Below are 16,867 nucleotides of genomic sequence, written 5' to 3'. Positions count from 1 at the left end.
TCTGGCTGCGAAGGAGAGATGGGAAATGCGATCCCCAGCTAAGCAAGAGCCTCCTGCCCGCAGCAGAAGGGGGGGGGGGGGGAGAGAAATCAAAGGAAAGGCTTTAACTGCAAAACAAACCAATTTAGATTCAAAGGCAGGGAGGAAAGTGTGTGTGTGGGGGGGGGGGAGAGTGCAGCGTAAAGCCCTGCAACCAAACTGCCTTATGAACCAAGCCAAACGAGAGACCGGCGAGGTGACAGCGTGTGCTTGGGAGGGAGGAGAGGTGGGGAACCGCTGCAAGAAGGAAAATCGCAGTTCAATGGCTGCAAACGTCAGTTCATCTCCTATGGCTTTGCCGTCACTTTGCAAAGCTTTCTTCTCTCCCCTCGCCATGCCGCTCGTCCGCGTGCTGAGAGAGACGCCAGGGGGCGCTGCTCCGCAGTTGCCGAGAAGCCATTGCCCGTCTGAACCTGACTCCTGGCGGGCGGCGCGGGTCAGCGTTCAGGGCAGGGCGAGCGGAGCCGGAGCGCGCTTGCAGACTGCAGCCGGGATGTTCCCGAAGCGCCTGTGTACTTAGCTCCGCAGAGAGGCGCTGGCAGTCCCGGCTCCCTTTCATTAAAAAAAAGAACAAACAACAAAATAACTGTGATTGAGAGCTAAGAAGCCACCCTGTGGATTTTAGAGCAATGCATTGATTCAAACAGGGTTTTGGTGGCTGTCAAAGGGAGTGCTTTGGGCAGAAGAGAATTTGAACGTAAAGGGCTGGGGAAATAAACCAGTGAAATGAATACACTACAATCCATTGGTTGAATGAGAATCCCTTAGTTATTCTGTCCAGGGGCATTCAAGAAAGATGGAGGCAGAAATGTTGGTATGTGTACACACAAATACACACACGAGAAACCACCAAGGTCTTTTTAAAACAGTCTGGATCATTTTCTCTTTTAAACTGCTGCCCAATGTCCTGAGAGTTTTATTCTTTCCAACAGTCAATAGCTTATCCCATCAATACTTGTCTGAAGACTGCGATTCTCAGGGTATTCTTCAAAGGACACATTTAAAACACAGCAAAGCTTGCAAATCAAAAATAGATTTATCTTACTTGATTTACAGATTATTAGAAACACCATCTTCATTAAATAAGAAACAAGGCCCGCTCTATCCAGTACAGTGGGCAATTTACCAGTGGGGGGAACCCCCTCTCTCAAATGTTGACCCCTATAGATGTCTTTGCTTAATCACTCTTGGCTTTTCACCATTTTTCAGAGCTAAGCTTTTTTTGAGAAGTGATATCTTGTTTTCGGAATCCAATCTGTCTGGATATCTGTTCTCCTTACAGAAATCCCCAAGCATGGCGTCCAGTCTGCATGGCTTTTTAAATAATTAGATCCACTGGCAAGTATTATCAATATCTTTCTTTAGAACAACATGGGTGCAAAGCACCTAGTCTCCTTAAGAACAATCTAAGATGAAGATCACAATATATCTACAATATTATCCACTCTGTCAGGTCAATCCTTTTCTGTTTGTATTTGGATGACATTTTGGTTTATTTTAAAGGAGTTCCACATGTGAAACAATGGCATATGGCCCGTTATCTGTAGCCCACAGCTCTACCTTGCTTATAGAAATTCAGTGGAATTTGGATATGTTTGAAAATCTCAGCCTTAGCCCAAAATGAGTTGATGCTCTGATGCTGTGATGAACAGGACACTAGACAGACTGGAGTGGCAGACAGATAGCCGTAGTTACTTTGAAGTCATAGATAGGTCTGTATTTTTCTCGAACTAAGTTTCTTGCTCCACAGTTTCTTCCAGGACTGATGGTTTTGCTAAATTCACAGACTAACCGTTTTTCCACCAACTCAACAGCATTAGGCCCATTGACCTCTTTTTAGTTCTCCCCTCCAATGGCAACCACTGAGAATCATCCAAATCCAGAGACATGACAAGACTCCAGTTCCCAAGACAGTCTGAGCACTAGTCTAAGTGGTACAAACCACACACTGCTCTGGCGCAGTGAATCATCTGCCTCTTAAAGATGCTGCATTAGTATTACCAGAAAGTCGATTAATTCATTTAACCACCATATACAAATTTCAAATAATTTCCAGATCCAGGGGGAATTTGTGATTTTGTAATTCCCACACGTTCCTGCTGTGAATTAACCCTTTCCAGTGAGTCAGTCTGAACAGAATTACCCATCTCCCTATTCTTGATGCTTTAAGGCAGTGATTCTCAAACTTTTACACTGGTGACCCCTTCCACATAGCAAGCCTCTAAGTCTGACCCCCCTTATAAATTAAAAACACTTAAATATATTTAACACCATTATAAATGCTGGAAGCAAAGCGGAGTTTGGGGTTGAGGCTGACAGCTCGTGACCCCCCACATAGCCACCTCACGACCCCCAGTTTGAGAACCCCTGCTTTAAGGGATGTATTCCTTTGATATGTACAATTAGCTCCATCACCCAAGTCCAGACACTGTATCCAGTTGTACTATGGACTAGGATGAGTCCGCTAAACTTCTCATCACTTGTGAGCTAGGGCTCATTTCAACTGAAGTATGAAGAGATGGAACATTATGTTGTCTACATACTTATCTCCACTGGGATTCTGTAGGATATTTTTGAGCTATACAAATTCAGTGGATGAAATTTGTCCCTGCTGTAAGCTCACTGAAGTCAATGGACTTAAATACATGAATTTGGTCCACTTTGTGTTTCCATGGAACTGGAACATGATGATACGTTTATTGTGAAGGATCAAAGAGAAGACAGTTGCCTAGATTGCATCATGTTCTGCAAGTATTTTCCCAAGAGTCCAAAATATTCAAGTCTCTTTCATGGCTACTGTTAAACGACTAAAATAGGCTGGATTTCCATAATGTGGACAGATATCCAAACATATCTGATTCAGAAAACAAACGTGCCAGAAACAAGACTCTTCCTATCTGATGCAAATCTTGATTACTTTGTCCCATATGTGTTGCTAAGCCTTGACTCACTTCAGAGTAATAGGTAATTGTTGTGACCGTGGGAGGAGTTGGAAGCTACACGTTTTAGACAAAACCAACACTTCACATTACGTTTAAATTTTCATTTTGTCTTCATTCAGCTGTTTCAAGTCCTACATTCAGTCAATGCCAAAACAAATCAGAAGTTACTTTTACCCATTCACTTCATAGTTATTATGGTCTTGATTATAACTTCTTTGGTTCATATGTGGGGAAAGCCACATAAATGGACTGAATTTATAAAAAAAACCTTTTTATGTAACAGCCAACAAACAGAAACAAAGACAGATTTCAGTTATTTCACTATTTAACATGCAGACAGCATGCCTTGATTTTAGACAAACAGAATCACACTCCATTTCTAATCCAAATATATGCTCACTTAAGAGGCACATGTTAGTGTACCGAGATGGGTTATTGATTCAAGTCAGTCCATTTCTGTTATGACAGTGTGCCTAGGGACCCCAATCAGAAAATCAAGACCCCTTTGTGCTAAGTGCCGTACAAAGACAATTCCTTCCTCATGAAGCTTATAATTTCTGGGCCACAATATATGTATTAATCATTCTCAAACATAAATGGAGGCCCCAATATACTTTCCCCCTCTTCTGATCAATTTGGAAGACAGTGATCATGAGCAGAAATAGCACGGGGGATGCTTCTAAATCAGCGTAATCCCCTCTGGACTAACTTGCAAGAAAGCCGATTTTTGTGAATTTCCACTGCAAGTTTGCAGATGCAAGAAATTGGTAGAAGCTTCCCCGACTCTCCCACCTTTAGAGATTTTGCCCAAAGAAGGAAAAAAACTGTAATTATAAATTTGCTCTGATATAAACCACCATAATCTCCTTCTGCTGTCACCAGTATCATAAAGCTAACAAAATAAAATGCACAATTACCCATAGATCTCTCTGCAACATATAATGCAAATAATTTTTTAAAAAGCGAGTTTCTATTGAAAATGAAAATAAGTGCTTAAGATTTCTTATGGCAAGAACTTTGTGAGACCAGCTATTGTTTTCCAACAGTTAAGTGGATTAGAAATTTTCTGCAGTACTTTAGAACTTTAGTAATAAATCGTTCAGTGTGTGTGTCACCACTGCACTCTACTGGATAGACTCAGACCTACACCGCTGTAAACCATGGGCCGTATACTGCTTACTCGATAGACTCAGACCTACACCGCTGTAAACCATGGGCCGTATACTGTTTACTCGATAGACTCAGACCTACACCGCTGTAAACCATGGGCCATATACTGCTTACTGGATAGACTCAGACCTACACCGCTGTAAACCATGGGCCGTATACTGCTTACTCGATAGACTCAGACCTACACCGCTGTAAACCATGGGCCATATACTGCTTACTCGATAGACTCAGACCTACACCGCTGTAAACCATGGGCCATATACTGCTTACTCGATAGACTCAGACCTACACCGCTGTAAACCATGGGCCATATACTGCTTACTCGATAGACTCAGACCTACACCGCTGTAAACCATGGGCCATATACTGCTTACTCGATAGACTCAGACCTACACCGCTGTAAACCATGGGTCGTATACTGCTTACTCGATAGACTCAGACCTACACCGCTGTAAACCATGGGCCGTATACTGCTTACTCGATAGACTCAGACCTACACCGCTGTAAACCATGGGCCATATACTGCTTACTCGATAGACTCAGACCTACACCGCTGTAAACCATGGGCCGTATACTGCTTACTCGATAGACTCAGACCTACACCGCTGTAAACCATGGGCCGTATACTACTAACAGCTAACAGCGCAGATGCTCCATCGTCTCCAGTGGTGTGCATTTTTGGAGCAGGAAGTTCTGTTCCAATAGTCTCCATGACATTCCAAATGGCCATGGTGTGCGAAGTCCTAGGTTGCAACAGTTTAATGAATGACACAGTGAAATGAACACAACCCAAATCCATTTAAAACTGCAGATGTTTGGCAACTGGAATAGGATTAGCCCACTTGGCTACAACTTCAGAGCTAGCACCCTTGCTCTTGAGAAGGGTGTCAGGGGACTTTTAATGGCCAGGAGTGGTTAGGCCAGGCGTGGTGTTTTTGTTTTGTTTTCTTAAAATAGGAATGATCACTGCTTTAGCAACACAATGTTATTACCATGCTGAGGCATTGGTCAGGACAGATTCACATGACCAACTCATCAGAACTACTTCAGCATCCTGGATTTCCCATGGTAGCCTCCCATTAGAGAAATGAAAAGGCCCAAACAAACCATGCCTAGCAAGAGTCTGAAGAGCGTGAGCTACATGGTAAGGCAGAATCCATTCAAAATTGCTCTATATGAATATTTCTCTTAGGTCAATAAAAATCATTACCAGTAGTTTTTCATCAGTGATTTAAAAGGTTTTGCACAAATGGATTTACAACTGACAAATTACAAATTCAAGAGCAAATCTCGGAAACCAGGAGAAGGTTCTTTTAGTGAATTAACTAGGATGGAGGGGAAAGTATTTCCATTTGTTTCTGGTTTTCGAACTACAGGCTAATACCTGTGTACCCAAAGCAATACACTACTCACTGACTTTCTGCAGTTTCCATGGTACAAATCCCTTCCAACAATAAAAACATAAAATATTCACTATTGGTATTAGCTGTATGGATTAAAGAGAGAGTCACTTAACCTCTACCCCTCTATCTGCAAATTGGGAGAGAACAGTAATGACAGACAGCAAAAGACCAGTCTGGAACTAAATTCATGAAAGACTAGCCTTGGATGGACGGCCCTATAGGAGAGTGAAATATTGTAATTAAAGCACAACCAAGATGCTGCCCAAAGACTGTCTGAAATAAAAAGACTTTCAAACATGCTTCATAAAAGGACTAATTCTGTGGTTTTCCATGGTGCTCCTCCAGTACCTTAAAAATCCTGGGCTGAGGCATAATGATATATAGGTAGCCAGCCTATGGAGGTGGCTAAGTATTTCACAAAGCAATGATACAATGAAATGCTATGTCAACTGTTACGAAAACACATACTTATCACATAGCGCTTATCTGAACTGTTCTTGATTTTCTTTAATCAATACTCTGATATGCTGGACTTTTTGACTAATTCACTAGGGGTGGAATTTTCCAAATATGACAGTCTCCTGAAAAATCCCACCTTCTGTTTGTAGGTCACTATGGCTCTTCTGAAAAATCACCTCCTGGACAGCCTGTTTCAGTATGAACTTCTGGCATGCTCTGGTTGCTTATACTTAGAGCAAGATTTTTCAAGTATAGGATTCAGGAGCCCTATTTTCAGGCTTCTGTTTTTGAAAATCTTGGCCTTTTTTTGCATTCAAGACAGTTTTTTTCCTAAGGTTAAAATCTGCTTTAAGAACATCACTAAATAATTATAACACTTAGCTCTGATGCATTTGACATTATCAGTTACAGATAGAAATCAAGAACATACACACTTTGTTCAAAAACAAGAAGAGCAGGTTAACAGAAAATAAAAATTGTGGTTGTGTAATGACAGATGTTGCTACATGCTTTTCACTGACTTCTTTGAGTAACTCACTGCACTGGTTTCATCAACAATTGCATGTCCAACATCCTTAATGCAAATTAAATTTTAAAAATCCCTACGCAACAGTTTATTTGGTACCAAAAGACATTGCAATACTTGTTTTTACACCTGAAATTAATCGCTGCCAGTTCTTAAAAAACAAACAAAAAACACTTCTACTGCATCTCTCATTTTAGCTTAGCAAGAAAATTATAAAGATGACATGAATATGCAGAATCATAGTGACTACTGTATCTCACTTTTACATTGTGCTTGTAATACAATTTCCTCTTTCACAATATTTTCAAAAACATCATCATCACTTGACGTGGTCCCAAGTAAACCTAGCTAAAGGAGCTCATATTCTTTTGCAAGACTGATTTAGAGTGTTGTTTTTGTGAAAAGTCTCTTATGGGCAAGTCTCTTATGAGTAGCCATAGCCTTGGTTTTATATAATAGCCTACATATACATACAAAAAATATCAACTAGATATTTAAAGTAATAAGAATCACCACTATCATCAGAAAAAGGAATGTAAACTTACATGTCTGTTTCACATTTCAACTTCCTATTTGACATAGGAAAAGCTCAGTGCAGGTTTGTGAGATTAAAGTGTATGTTAATTACAAGTGTGATTACAAAATATTTTTAGTCCTGGTAAAATAGTCTAATCATGCACCATTGACATCAATGGGAATTATAACATCAACTTCAAAAGGAGGACGGGCAGGGACATAATGTGTGAAATCTTATATATGTATTTAATGTTATAATGGATGGATTAATATGATTATGGTATGCTCTTGTCTTTAAGCCTGTGAATAGTTTCTTTGCTTTGCTGGATCAGATTTTAAGTGAAGAAATAAGATTATTTTCTCACTGTGTGTCCAGTTCTAATAACTCCACACTACGATTACTAGTGTCGGCACAAGAAATTTTGTAACTGCAGAATTAATAGTTCAGCTTTTTTTTTTTAAATGTCACTATAATTAACTTCTACAGAAACTATAAAGAGTAGAAATCTTAAAAAACTATGGAATATTTTGTTTCACAAAATCTGAAAGTCTCATCACACACAGAGAAGTCACATTTGCTAGTGACCATGGTTCAACAACTTAACAAGTGATTTTTGTTCAAAATTTGCAAATTTCTCCATCAAACAAGAATGTTCTCTGCCCATCTCTAGGAGCCTGGGCTCTGGGGCAGTCTGCCAGGTACATGAACTGGCAGGAAACCTACCTTGCAGATCAGGTTCCACAGGAACCCTGCTTGGTTTTCAGTGGAATTTTGTCAAAATCAAACTGTCTTCACGAAGCGCTTAGGTTTTGATTCAGCAAATTCCGAAGGAAAAAAGTTTCACTGGAACTTTTCCAACCAGCTCTAACAAACATCTGTATAGCAACTTACATCCAAACCACACTCAGTGTATAATACAAACTATATAGAGGGACTGTTAAATGCCCCCACCTCTGGGCTGGGAGACACCAGCAGTTGAACAATGCACAGCAATTCCTCCCAACAATTAAACGAAGTGAAGAATCCAACTAAAGCAAGAGTGCAAACTTCAGTAGGGAGAATGTGGTTGCCCAACTTGAATTTGGCCAAATCATGGGGAACATCGTTACTTCTTTCTTAAAATCTTAGTCAAGAGTTGGTTTTATAACATCCAAAATAAGGTTTTCTTCCAGTTTCACTGAATATAGTTATATAACTAATGAAAGATTTGTAATAGACACTTGCAGCTAAGGAAGTACAATTTTTACTTCTTTTTAACGTTTTAATAGAAGAAATATGTTAAAGACTGAGGATCACGGTTGAGCATACAATGTGTGTTCATTCTTTTTAAGTCACTTTCAATCTCTCCTATTCAACATCAGTTTTCTCAGTATCAGGGAGACTTAAATGAAGTTCTACTGAGAGAGGCAGCCAATATTTTCTCAAAGCTAAAGTGTAAAGTTTTAATGCTCCTCATTGAATGACTGTGTAGACATAAGGGCCTGATTAACTTCCATGAAAACTGAAGGTGCAGGGCACCTCTTTGGATCAGCCCTGGATGAAGAGATTCTGAAAGCTGAAGCTGTGGATTAACACTTTCCCACTACTCCTCCTTTATGGCGTGGTGACCAAAGCCCCTTCTTCTTATTAACAACTTGTATTATTGTAGTGCATAGCAGCCCAGTCCTGGACCAGAACCACATTGGGTGAGGTGCTGTACAAATACACGTTAATTGCCTTTTAATGAAAAAGCCAAACAGATAGCACAAAAAGGGTGACCAGATACTATATTAATAGGTGAGCTATGAACACCTTAGAGGTACTAAAAAGGCAAATTTGTACAGTTCTTTCAACAAACAGTAAAAAGCAGCACAATCACAGAGAAGTTAGATGGAAAGAAGCTGTCCTGCCTGTGCCAGACAAAGAGATAAAAAGTGAAGAGAGAAATCTAGGCAGCTTAAGGAAATGCTACAGAAATTTCCTGGAACATAAAGCAGCTACTTCATTTTAAAAACATGAAGGGAAAACAGTGGAGAAAATAACTTTTTCCTGCAATTTGCTTTTTTTTTTTTTAAATGCAAAACTCATTTGACTTACTAGGTATGGGTTTTTTTAAAATCAGGTAATGATTATGCTTTCATGAGTATCATAGCACCCCTGAGGGGAGGGAGCCTGCACTTAAATCCTCAAAATAAGGCCTAAATGATACATAGGTCTTCTGGTGCCCTCTGCACCAGGGTGAATTTTATCCTGTTAAATAGCATTATTTCAAATTAGAAAATGCATAGTAACTCTAGACTAGAGTTTCCACAACTGAAATTTACACTCAAAGTCAAAGAAACACAACCCCACAACTTTAAACCAACTTTGTGACTTTTATTGATGGGCGACAACTTTATACTCCTAGATATCACTAAACTGTGTACAATTAGGAACTCAACATTATAGGAGAGCAGACAGCAAAATTAAACAAAGCAGACTTAAAGAAATATCAATCTTCATTATTTTGCCCATTTTTTAAAATCTTGTGTACACAGAAGCATAAATGCAGTTTGAAATCTCTTAATAGCAATAAAGTTACAATCACCCATCTACATAGACTAACATTTTAACTCCAAATATTTGATCTGCAATGTGTACTTAAGCAGTTTCTCATCGCACAATTATTAAAATGTGGTTTTTTTCCTGTTAGGAACCAGCAACTCTGCATTTTGTACTTTGTTTTGAAGCACAGAACCATTGTCTCCTGATACACACTGGCTCATGTTTTATCATTTATCAAAAACTACTGGGGGAGTAGAGAGGGGTTTTTTTTTTTTTTTTTTTTTTAGTTTTTTTATTTAAGTAAAGATAAAACTTATTTTCACAGAAATCTACAAGTTTTGTTGCTGGTGCAGGGTTTTCTTCTACTATGCAATTAGAAAGTGGGAATCAAATGCAAACCCCCTTTATCATCTTAGGATTCAGCATTAACTCAGCAATATTTTATCTTTTTGTGATTCGTGAGACTGAGTCTTTCAACCTAATGACTTCATTCTGCAAAGTCAAAAGTCAACACACAAACTATGTTGTGCACAACCCCCAAGGTAGTTTCCTTTTTCACTCTATCCCATAGTTGCAGGGGGAAAAAGGATTCACTCAAAAGAGCATTTAAAGGAGGAAAAAAGTTAGTGATAGTTGGCGTTCTACAAAGCAGGTATCTTGCACACACAGCATAAAGAGGGAAGTTTCACAGCAGGTCAACTCGGCGATAGTACAGGAGGTAGGCTGTGCGTTCAGCAGACGGCTTCACCACCTGGTACTGATTTATCACTTTGACTGCCTGGTCATCAATGCGTAACCAGCCATTAAGACCAATTTGGAAGACGTCTGTAGTGTAATGGCCACCAGTTGCACTGTTTCCATGATGATAGACAACTGCAAAGAGAAGTTAATGTTTATACTTCCACTGGAAACAAAACAGGAATAGAAATTTACTAAGATGTTCCTCTGTTTAAGTTCATAATTCAAACAAACTTTCCAACTCACATGAAATCAAGAACATATTTTTTAAAGAGTTTAACTACATGTTGACTGGCATGTTTACATGCTGTCCTGTACTGAAGTTATGCTTATACAGTGTTTGCCACTAAAACCTTTAGAAATGCCTTTGCAAATACTTAAAGTTATACCAGCATTATCTATACGATAGCAAATACTGTCATAATTTTATCCACTTACAAAGGAACAAACCTATTGTGATGCTAGTGATTTTTCACTGGCAGCACAAAAACTCAGGATTCTAAAGAAGTGAAAAGCATATCCTTAAAATCAAGTGTCCCAAAGGTCTAAGACAGATATTTTTAATTTACTACACGGCTTTCAGGGAAGGATTACTTCACAGGAAAAGACCAATGGGATTGACAGACCATCTTCCTGCAACAATTCAACATAGCTTCAGAAAATTCAGTTAGTGCTGACAAACTTAGTAAATAATTGAGAACAAACATAACTGCTTGAAATCTCCTACATGTCTAGTTTGTTGCTGTTTGTCATTTCAAGTCAAAACGATTTTCACCAAGTTAACTGTTCGCAGATCAAAGTAGATATTTTACAATATTTAGTTTCAGACATCTCTGTGACTTAAACCAGAAGCCTGAGTCAACCTTCATTCATATCTAATCATAAAACCTCAAGTCTTCATGTACAAGAGGACATTATGAAACTTTACAATATCAGAACTCTCTGTTCAAAAGTCTTTATTACAAACATAAGATACTCCCCATCTAACCCATTTAATTTTGCTTAAATTATGGTTCCACCCTACAAAACTGATTCCATAAGAATCACTCTATACTAAGCACTTGAATGTGCTTAGTTTGTTAGTTAGTTTTGCGAGTGCCAATCCTGCAATCTCAACTTGGAACCAAGTTGGATTCTTTACTTTGAGAATGTCACCATCTGTAATATGTTCTGCAGCAAAATTAGGTCCATTTGATCCTGTGCAAACTACACCTGGGGATTTTTACTGCCTTCACTGGGGTTGTACAGGTGTAACTGTTTGGAATTATACTGGTATATAATTTTGGTAATAATGCACAAGGAAGAACAGAATCTAGCTCATTCCGTTAGCTATGTTTGTCTCTGCAATGCTAAGAGGAGTAAACAAAGCAGTAAAAACAAGTAGCAGTAGGAAAGTGTCATTTTCACAGTCTACCTTTCAGAACTGAACCACACTTTAAACTTACTCCGATTTTGTTTACACTTCTATGAAGACAAATACATATTATGAGTACTTTAAGTTAAACAAAGTAGACAGGCATGATTTATGGTACACAGTATACACATTCTAAATTATTGGTATATTTCAAGAGTTCTTTAGAATAGAAACTACCCCGTAAGATTTTCTAGGATGCAGTTTGTATTTTATCTTACTGCAGAGGAATATTTAGGCAAACCTCTTGTTATATTTTTAATTAGAAATATCTTTAATTCTAAAAACCCTCTTTTTAGACATTAAAATTTTGTACAAGTTGTGCATGCCGTGTGTGTAAAGTTCTGGACTAACAATAATGGACTGGAGACTGAAATGGTGTGTGTGTCTACAGAACAGTCACAAAAGATGAGGCAGTAGCAATGCAAATGTCCTCATACTGATTTATCCAAGCTCTCCAACCCTGTCTTGGGAAGCTCACCCCAGAGGTGAGAATTGTTCCACTAAAGTAACTGCTGCCCTCCGCTGAGATTGCCAGTCTTGATGGTACCTTCTGTAACCTGGTTGTACCACCTAAACAGAACTGGATCCAAACTACCTCACCACACAAGCCCACCAGGGCTGGAACTAAACTGGTGACCCAGAAGTGAAAAGCTCCAGTCCCCTGAGCTTCTTCTTCCGATGCTAATCCAAATAAGCAGGTGCAAATCTTACTAATCTATGTATAGTTTTTAAAAACTGTGGAAATTAATGTTTTGTTTATTAATACAATGCTTCTGAATATTTACACCAGTTTCCATTCTTTAATACCAATAACAGTCTTTCATTTGCTACTTCAATATATTCCTACCATAAAAATGTCACTATGTAACAGTCAACTCAGTGGCACCTCCCTAGTCGTACAATATGCTATTCATACACTGCAAGAAGAACTCATCTTGAAAGTGTTTAGAACGATGCAATGAATCAACATCAAACTGGCAATTTTAAAAGACATTTGAAAAGTTACCCTACAAATCAGTGGTATGTGTCAAATATAGCGAAATTAAAGTTGTAGATGTTCTTCTGGCTACACAAGATGTATTTACCATTCGAGTCGCATGTCACTAACACCAATTCATCCATTGATGACATCCATTCAATAACAGTTATGCTCTACAATTTGTGTTAAGTGTCATCATAAATGAATAATACTCACGGAAGAGTTGATACTTAAAATTTAACCTCGTTGAGAAAAAATGAATATTGATGTACACCACTTGAGACAGAGCAGACCTATATGCATCTTAATAGAAGCTTTGCAGTCTGCATTCTTTCATTGAAAAGCAAGTATCTATATACCCTGTGCAGGATGGATCTGGTACAGAACTGTGATCCTATGTTACTTAGGCAGAAGCTGAAACAATGTGACAGGAATCACATAATAGGAATATTCAGTACTTATGCGTCACTTTACACTAGAACTTACTACCCCTGCAAGTTACATCACTTTAATTTAAAGTAAACATTTTATAATCCTAGTCAGCAGTAACTACAACACTTCCACAACCAGAATTCCTGTAAGTAATGCAATATTTTGGGATAGAGTGACATAAATGGCTAAATACCTGCAAAGAGCCGGTAGGTTCTTTGGCCTTTAAAAATCTTGCTTTTCACACCTGGAGATAGTAGCTCTGAAAAAGCAAAAACCAACACTTTTAACAAGATAAACACTTTTGTGTTAACTGATGTCGGGTGAACATCTATTTCCAAGTAAGAATCAAATAGTTTTTCATCTGAAGCTTCCTACATCAAAGAAATGGCTGAAACCTCAGCACGCTGACACTGTAGACACTGAAGTCTTTTCTGTGGTGGGAGACAAAGGGGTCAACTTCTAGCTTCCTATGGCCAGAGCACCAGCCTTTGCATATGGGATTTCAAGCAAGAGTACCATTCAAAGCTACCCCAGGGATACAGAGGAGAGGGGGAAAAGGGCCAAGACATAGTTATCTCCCCTGCCATGCCTCTTGTGGGAGGATGAGAGGGCCAGCCTGTAAACTGCAGAGACTGTAAAGAATATAGCAGTTGCCTGTCTTGCTTGACCAAAGCAACCTGTAACACGTGCTTTACAGATTTCAACCTCCCCAGTATGTCTTAAAAACAAACAAACCCCAAGATCAAATTATACTATCTGGCAAAGTAAATACATCATTTATAATGTATCCCTACATAATTAGCCTTGCAATTTCCAGGTAGCTTGGAACATATTGCAGACAGCATAAAAATATTGGTCAATCTGAACTACTGGTTGACTGAACGGTCAATGTCAGAATAAAAAGATTCGATGCAGCAAGGTACATATATTATTCTAGTGTTTACATATAACACACACACTTTATAAAAAGGAACAGATCTTAAAATTTAAAAATTGAAGAAACTTTATAATGCATTAACACTTGAAATCTGACCTACCTATTTGATTGCTTTGATGTTTTTAGTTTGGCCTTAAAAAAAGTTTCTCATTTCTCCTCTCCAGCCCGATCAATGGTTTTTATTATGGTGCTTTTACCACCTCTTTGGATGGATTCCAAGCTGAAGAATTTTTATTAATTATTTATACCTTGTCCAGGGTACTCTAATCAGTTGAGGGAGGGCACTGTACGAACACATGGTACACAGTCATCCCTCAGCCCTGAACAGCTTACAGTCTTAGGCCCCAATTCTACAAGTTCCACTCAGCTGGACGCTGGAACTGCATGAGCCCTGACTGAAGTCAATGGGGCCTGATAAATGTTCCGGGGTTTGCCTATGTGGAGTTCTTTGAAGGACTGAGATCTAAATTAAGACAGTACAGGCAGCAAGTGCTGTAAAATAAAGCCTGAGCACATCAGCTTGGAGCATCACTGGACTGGATTACCCTAATCCACAGCTAGCACAGACACAAAATAAGGCACACAAAATAATAAAGATTTCATTTAGATTAGAAGAGTTTTCGCATGTATACAACCCAACAGAAAAAAATCAAGTCTCTCCTACACTGAGCTTGCAAAAATTCACTATTACCCTTTGGAAATCGTAGAACATTCTCTTTTCCTGAAAACAAAAAGAAAGTTTTATTTCAGAGCTTCACCTTTACTAATTTCCAGGTCAACGGGATACTCAATATTCTTGATAAGCTTCTGGCATCCACCAGTTTTCTCATATACAAATCTTTTGAGGTGTAACACAAGAACGGGAGGGAGCTCTTCTAGGGTCACCCTTCGACTGATCTCCACCTAATACAGAGAACACACAAATGCTTTAAAATTAGATCTTAATTTTAGGATCAGTATATCTTGAAGTTAACAACCCTTTTGAAAACAAAAAGCAAGGGAGCATGACTAATGTGTGTAGAACACGAATTTTACCTAAGTATGCCACTTGAAAGTACTGTGTTATTTTTATGTCTGTATTGTGTTAGTTTTATGACAAATATCCCGTTGTTTGTGTACTTTAAGCCTCTAAAGCGCATTGGATTTTCCCACTGAAGTGTTACCTTCAAGCAAAAAGTATTACAATTTAATATAATGTCCATGTGTGGTTCTTTCAATGGGGGTTCTTTAATCTAGGGACTAACTATATATTTATGAAACAGAAAAAAAAGCTGGTGGAAATGATGGAGTGCAACATTACGATTCAGAAATACATTTTTCCATGGATTAGTTTTGTTCTTCTTGCAGGATTACTTAACAGTGTGTGATTTAGTTGGGGATGGGTCCTGCTTTGAGCAGGGGGTTGGACTACATGACCTCCTGAGGTCCCTTCCAACCCTGATATTCTATGATTCTATGAAGTGCTGGAAATACTGGTACCAATGTAAGTACATATCACACACAGACCAGTTGCATATTTGTCACAGCACTGTATGTAGATAAGCACATAAGGATCATGACTGATGGATGAAACCGGAGTCACTGATCTAGTAAAAGGAGGTCGGGACTGATGACTATAACATAAAATAGGAACAGAAAAGCCACTGAACGTTTTTCTGGTGCCTCCTTTATGCTACAAGACTCTTACTTCAAAGTACCCAGCACTGACAAACAAGTTATGAACAGCCAGAATTTACAGATGGCAGACTTTGACTTTCGTCATGACTACATGTTTAAGTATTACTATATTAGGACAACATAAATACCTGGAAGCTCCGCAACACCCTAAACCAGTGGTTCTCAACCTATTTATGCATATGTGGCCCACAAGGTGTTATGTGGGCCACATCCAATATTACCTGTATGGTCCTGAGGATGTAACATGGGCTGCAGCTCTGTGCTGATTGGGCCGCAAGCAGGCCGCAGGTTGAGAACCACTGCCCTAAACACAAAGGGCTTAGAGTAATATTTCAGTCTTCACTTTTTGTCTATAATTTCATTTTATTAATGGACACATCTTTTTCATACCTCAAAAATGGTTGTTTCTTCTTTTTTTTAAAGAAAGCCTTAGGCTGAGATTAAACACCAACATTTTAACTTCAAAGGGAAAAAAAACTTTTGTGATTCTTAAGCGGGAGTGAAAATAGGGAATCAGAAGGGCCAGCTATATTTACGGTGCCTCGTTATCACTCCTAAACCTGAGAAACCACAAAAAGTGTAGCTTAAAATCTTGAGAATCTGAGGCAGTTAATGATGCTCTCACATTAAAGTTAAAGATCATATTTCAACGCAGAATATTGCGTAAAAATTTAAAACTAAACATAAAAAAGGAGAGCAACACCATTGTAGCATCTTTCAACCTGACAATTACTTTAGCATCCCCACCTGCTAAAGAATGAAGACTAAAGCTTTACTTAGCTAATAAACTTTAAGATTTTGGGGGGGGGGGGGGGGCGGGCGCAACCCACGAAAAGTTATAAATATAGGACAGGGATCCAAGAACTCTTGAGCACTAACTCTAACATTGACACTCTTTTTGGTGTTATTTAAATATCTTGGTTTTTTCCCATCTCAAATGTGTAGATGAAATACCTACCTGCCTTCTCCACAATGATGTTTTGAGAATTAACACACACTATAAACCACCAGGTATGCACTAAGAATTATTAAAGTTCAATATTTTCACAACATGTAATACAAAAACTGCTATTTTTTTTTCCTGAATATCCTTTGAAAAAGAAAGATCTAA

At 38.7% G+C, this 16,867-nt stretch overlaps 1 protein-coding gene across 4 annotated transcripts in view; it reads right to left on the bottom strand.

The window, feature by feature from the left end:
* Window positions 1–9,838: 9,838 nt before the first annotated feature.
* Window positions 9,839–16,867, bottom strand: part of USP10 (ubiquitin specific peptidase 10) — a 74,994-nt gene continuing 67,965 nt past the window's right edge. For all 4 annotated transcript variants that reach the window (XM_074968848.1, XM_074968850.1, XM_074968849.1 and 1 more), the window contains 3 exons: window positions 14,838–14,982; window positions 13,336–13,401; window positions 9,839–10,452 (listed from right to left, as the gene is read on the bottom strand). In XM_074968848.1, coding sequence (XP_074824949.1) covers window positions 10,265–10,452; window positions 13,336–13,401; window positions 14,838–14,982 — 399 coding nt within the window. In that variant the 3' untranslated portion in view covers window positions 9,839–10,264. The remainder of the gene's footprint in view (window positions 10,453–13,335; window positions 13,402–14,837; window positions 14,983–16,867) is intronic.

This window comes from Natator depressus, chromosome 12 (assembly GCF_965152275.1).
Source record: "Natator depressus isolate rNatDep1 chromosome 12, rNatDep2.hap1, whole genome shotgun sequence".
Taxonomy (NCBI): Eukaryota; Metazoa; Chordata; order Testudines; family Cheloniidae; genus Natator; species Natator depressus.
Note: the sequence above shows the minus strand (reverse complement) of the source record. Positions and strands in the feature narration are given on the sequence as shown.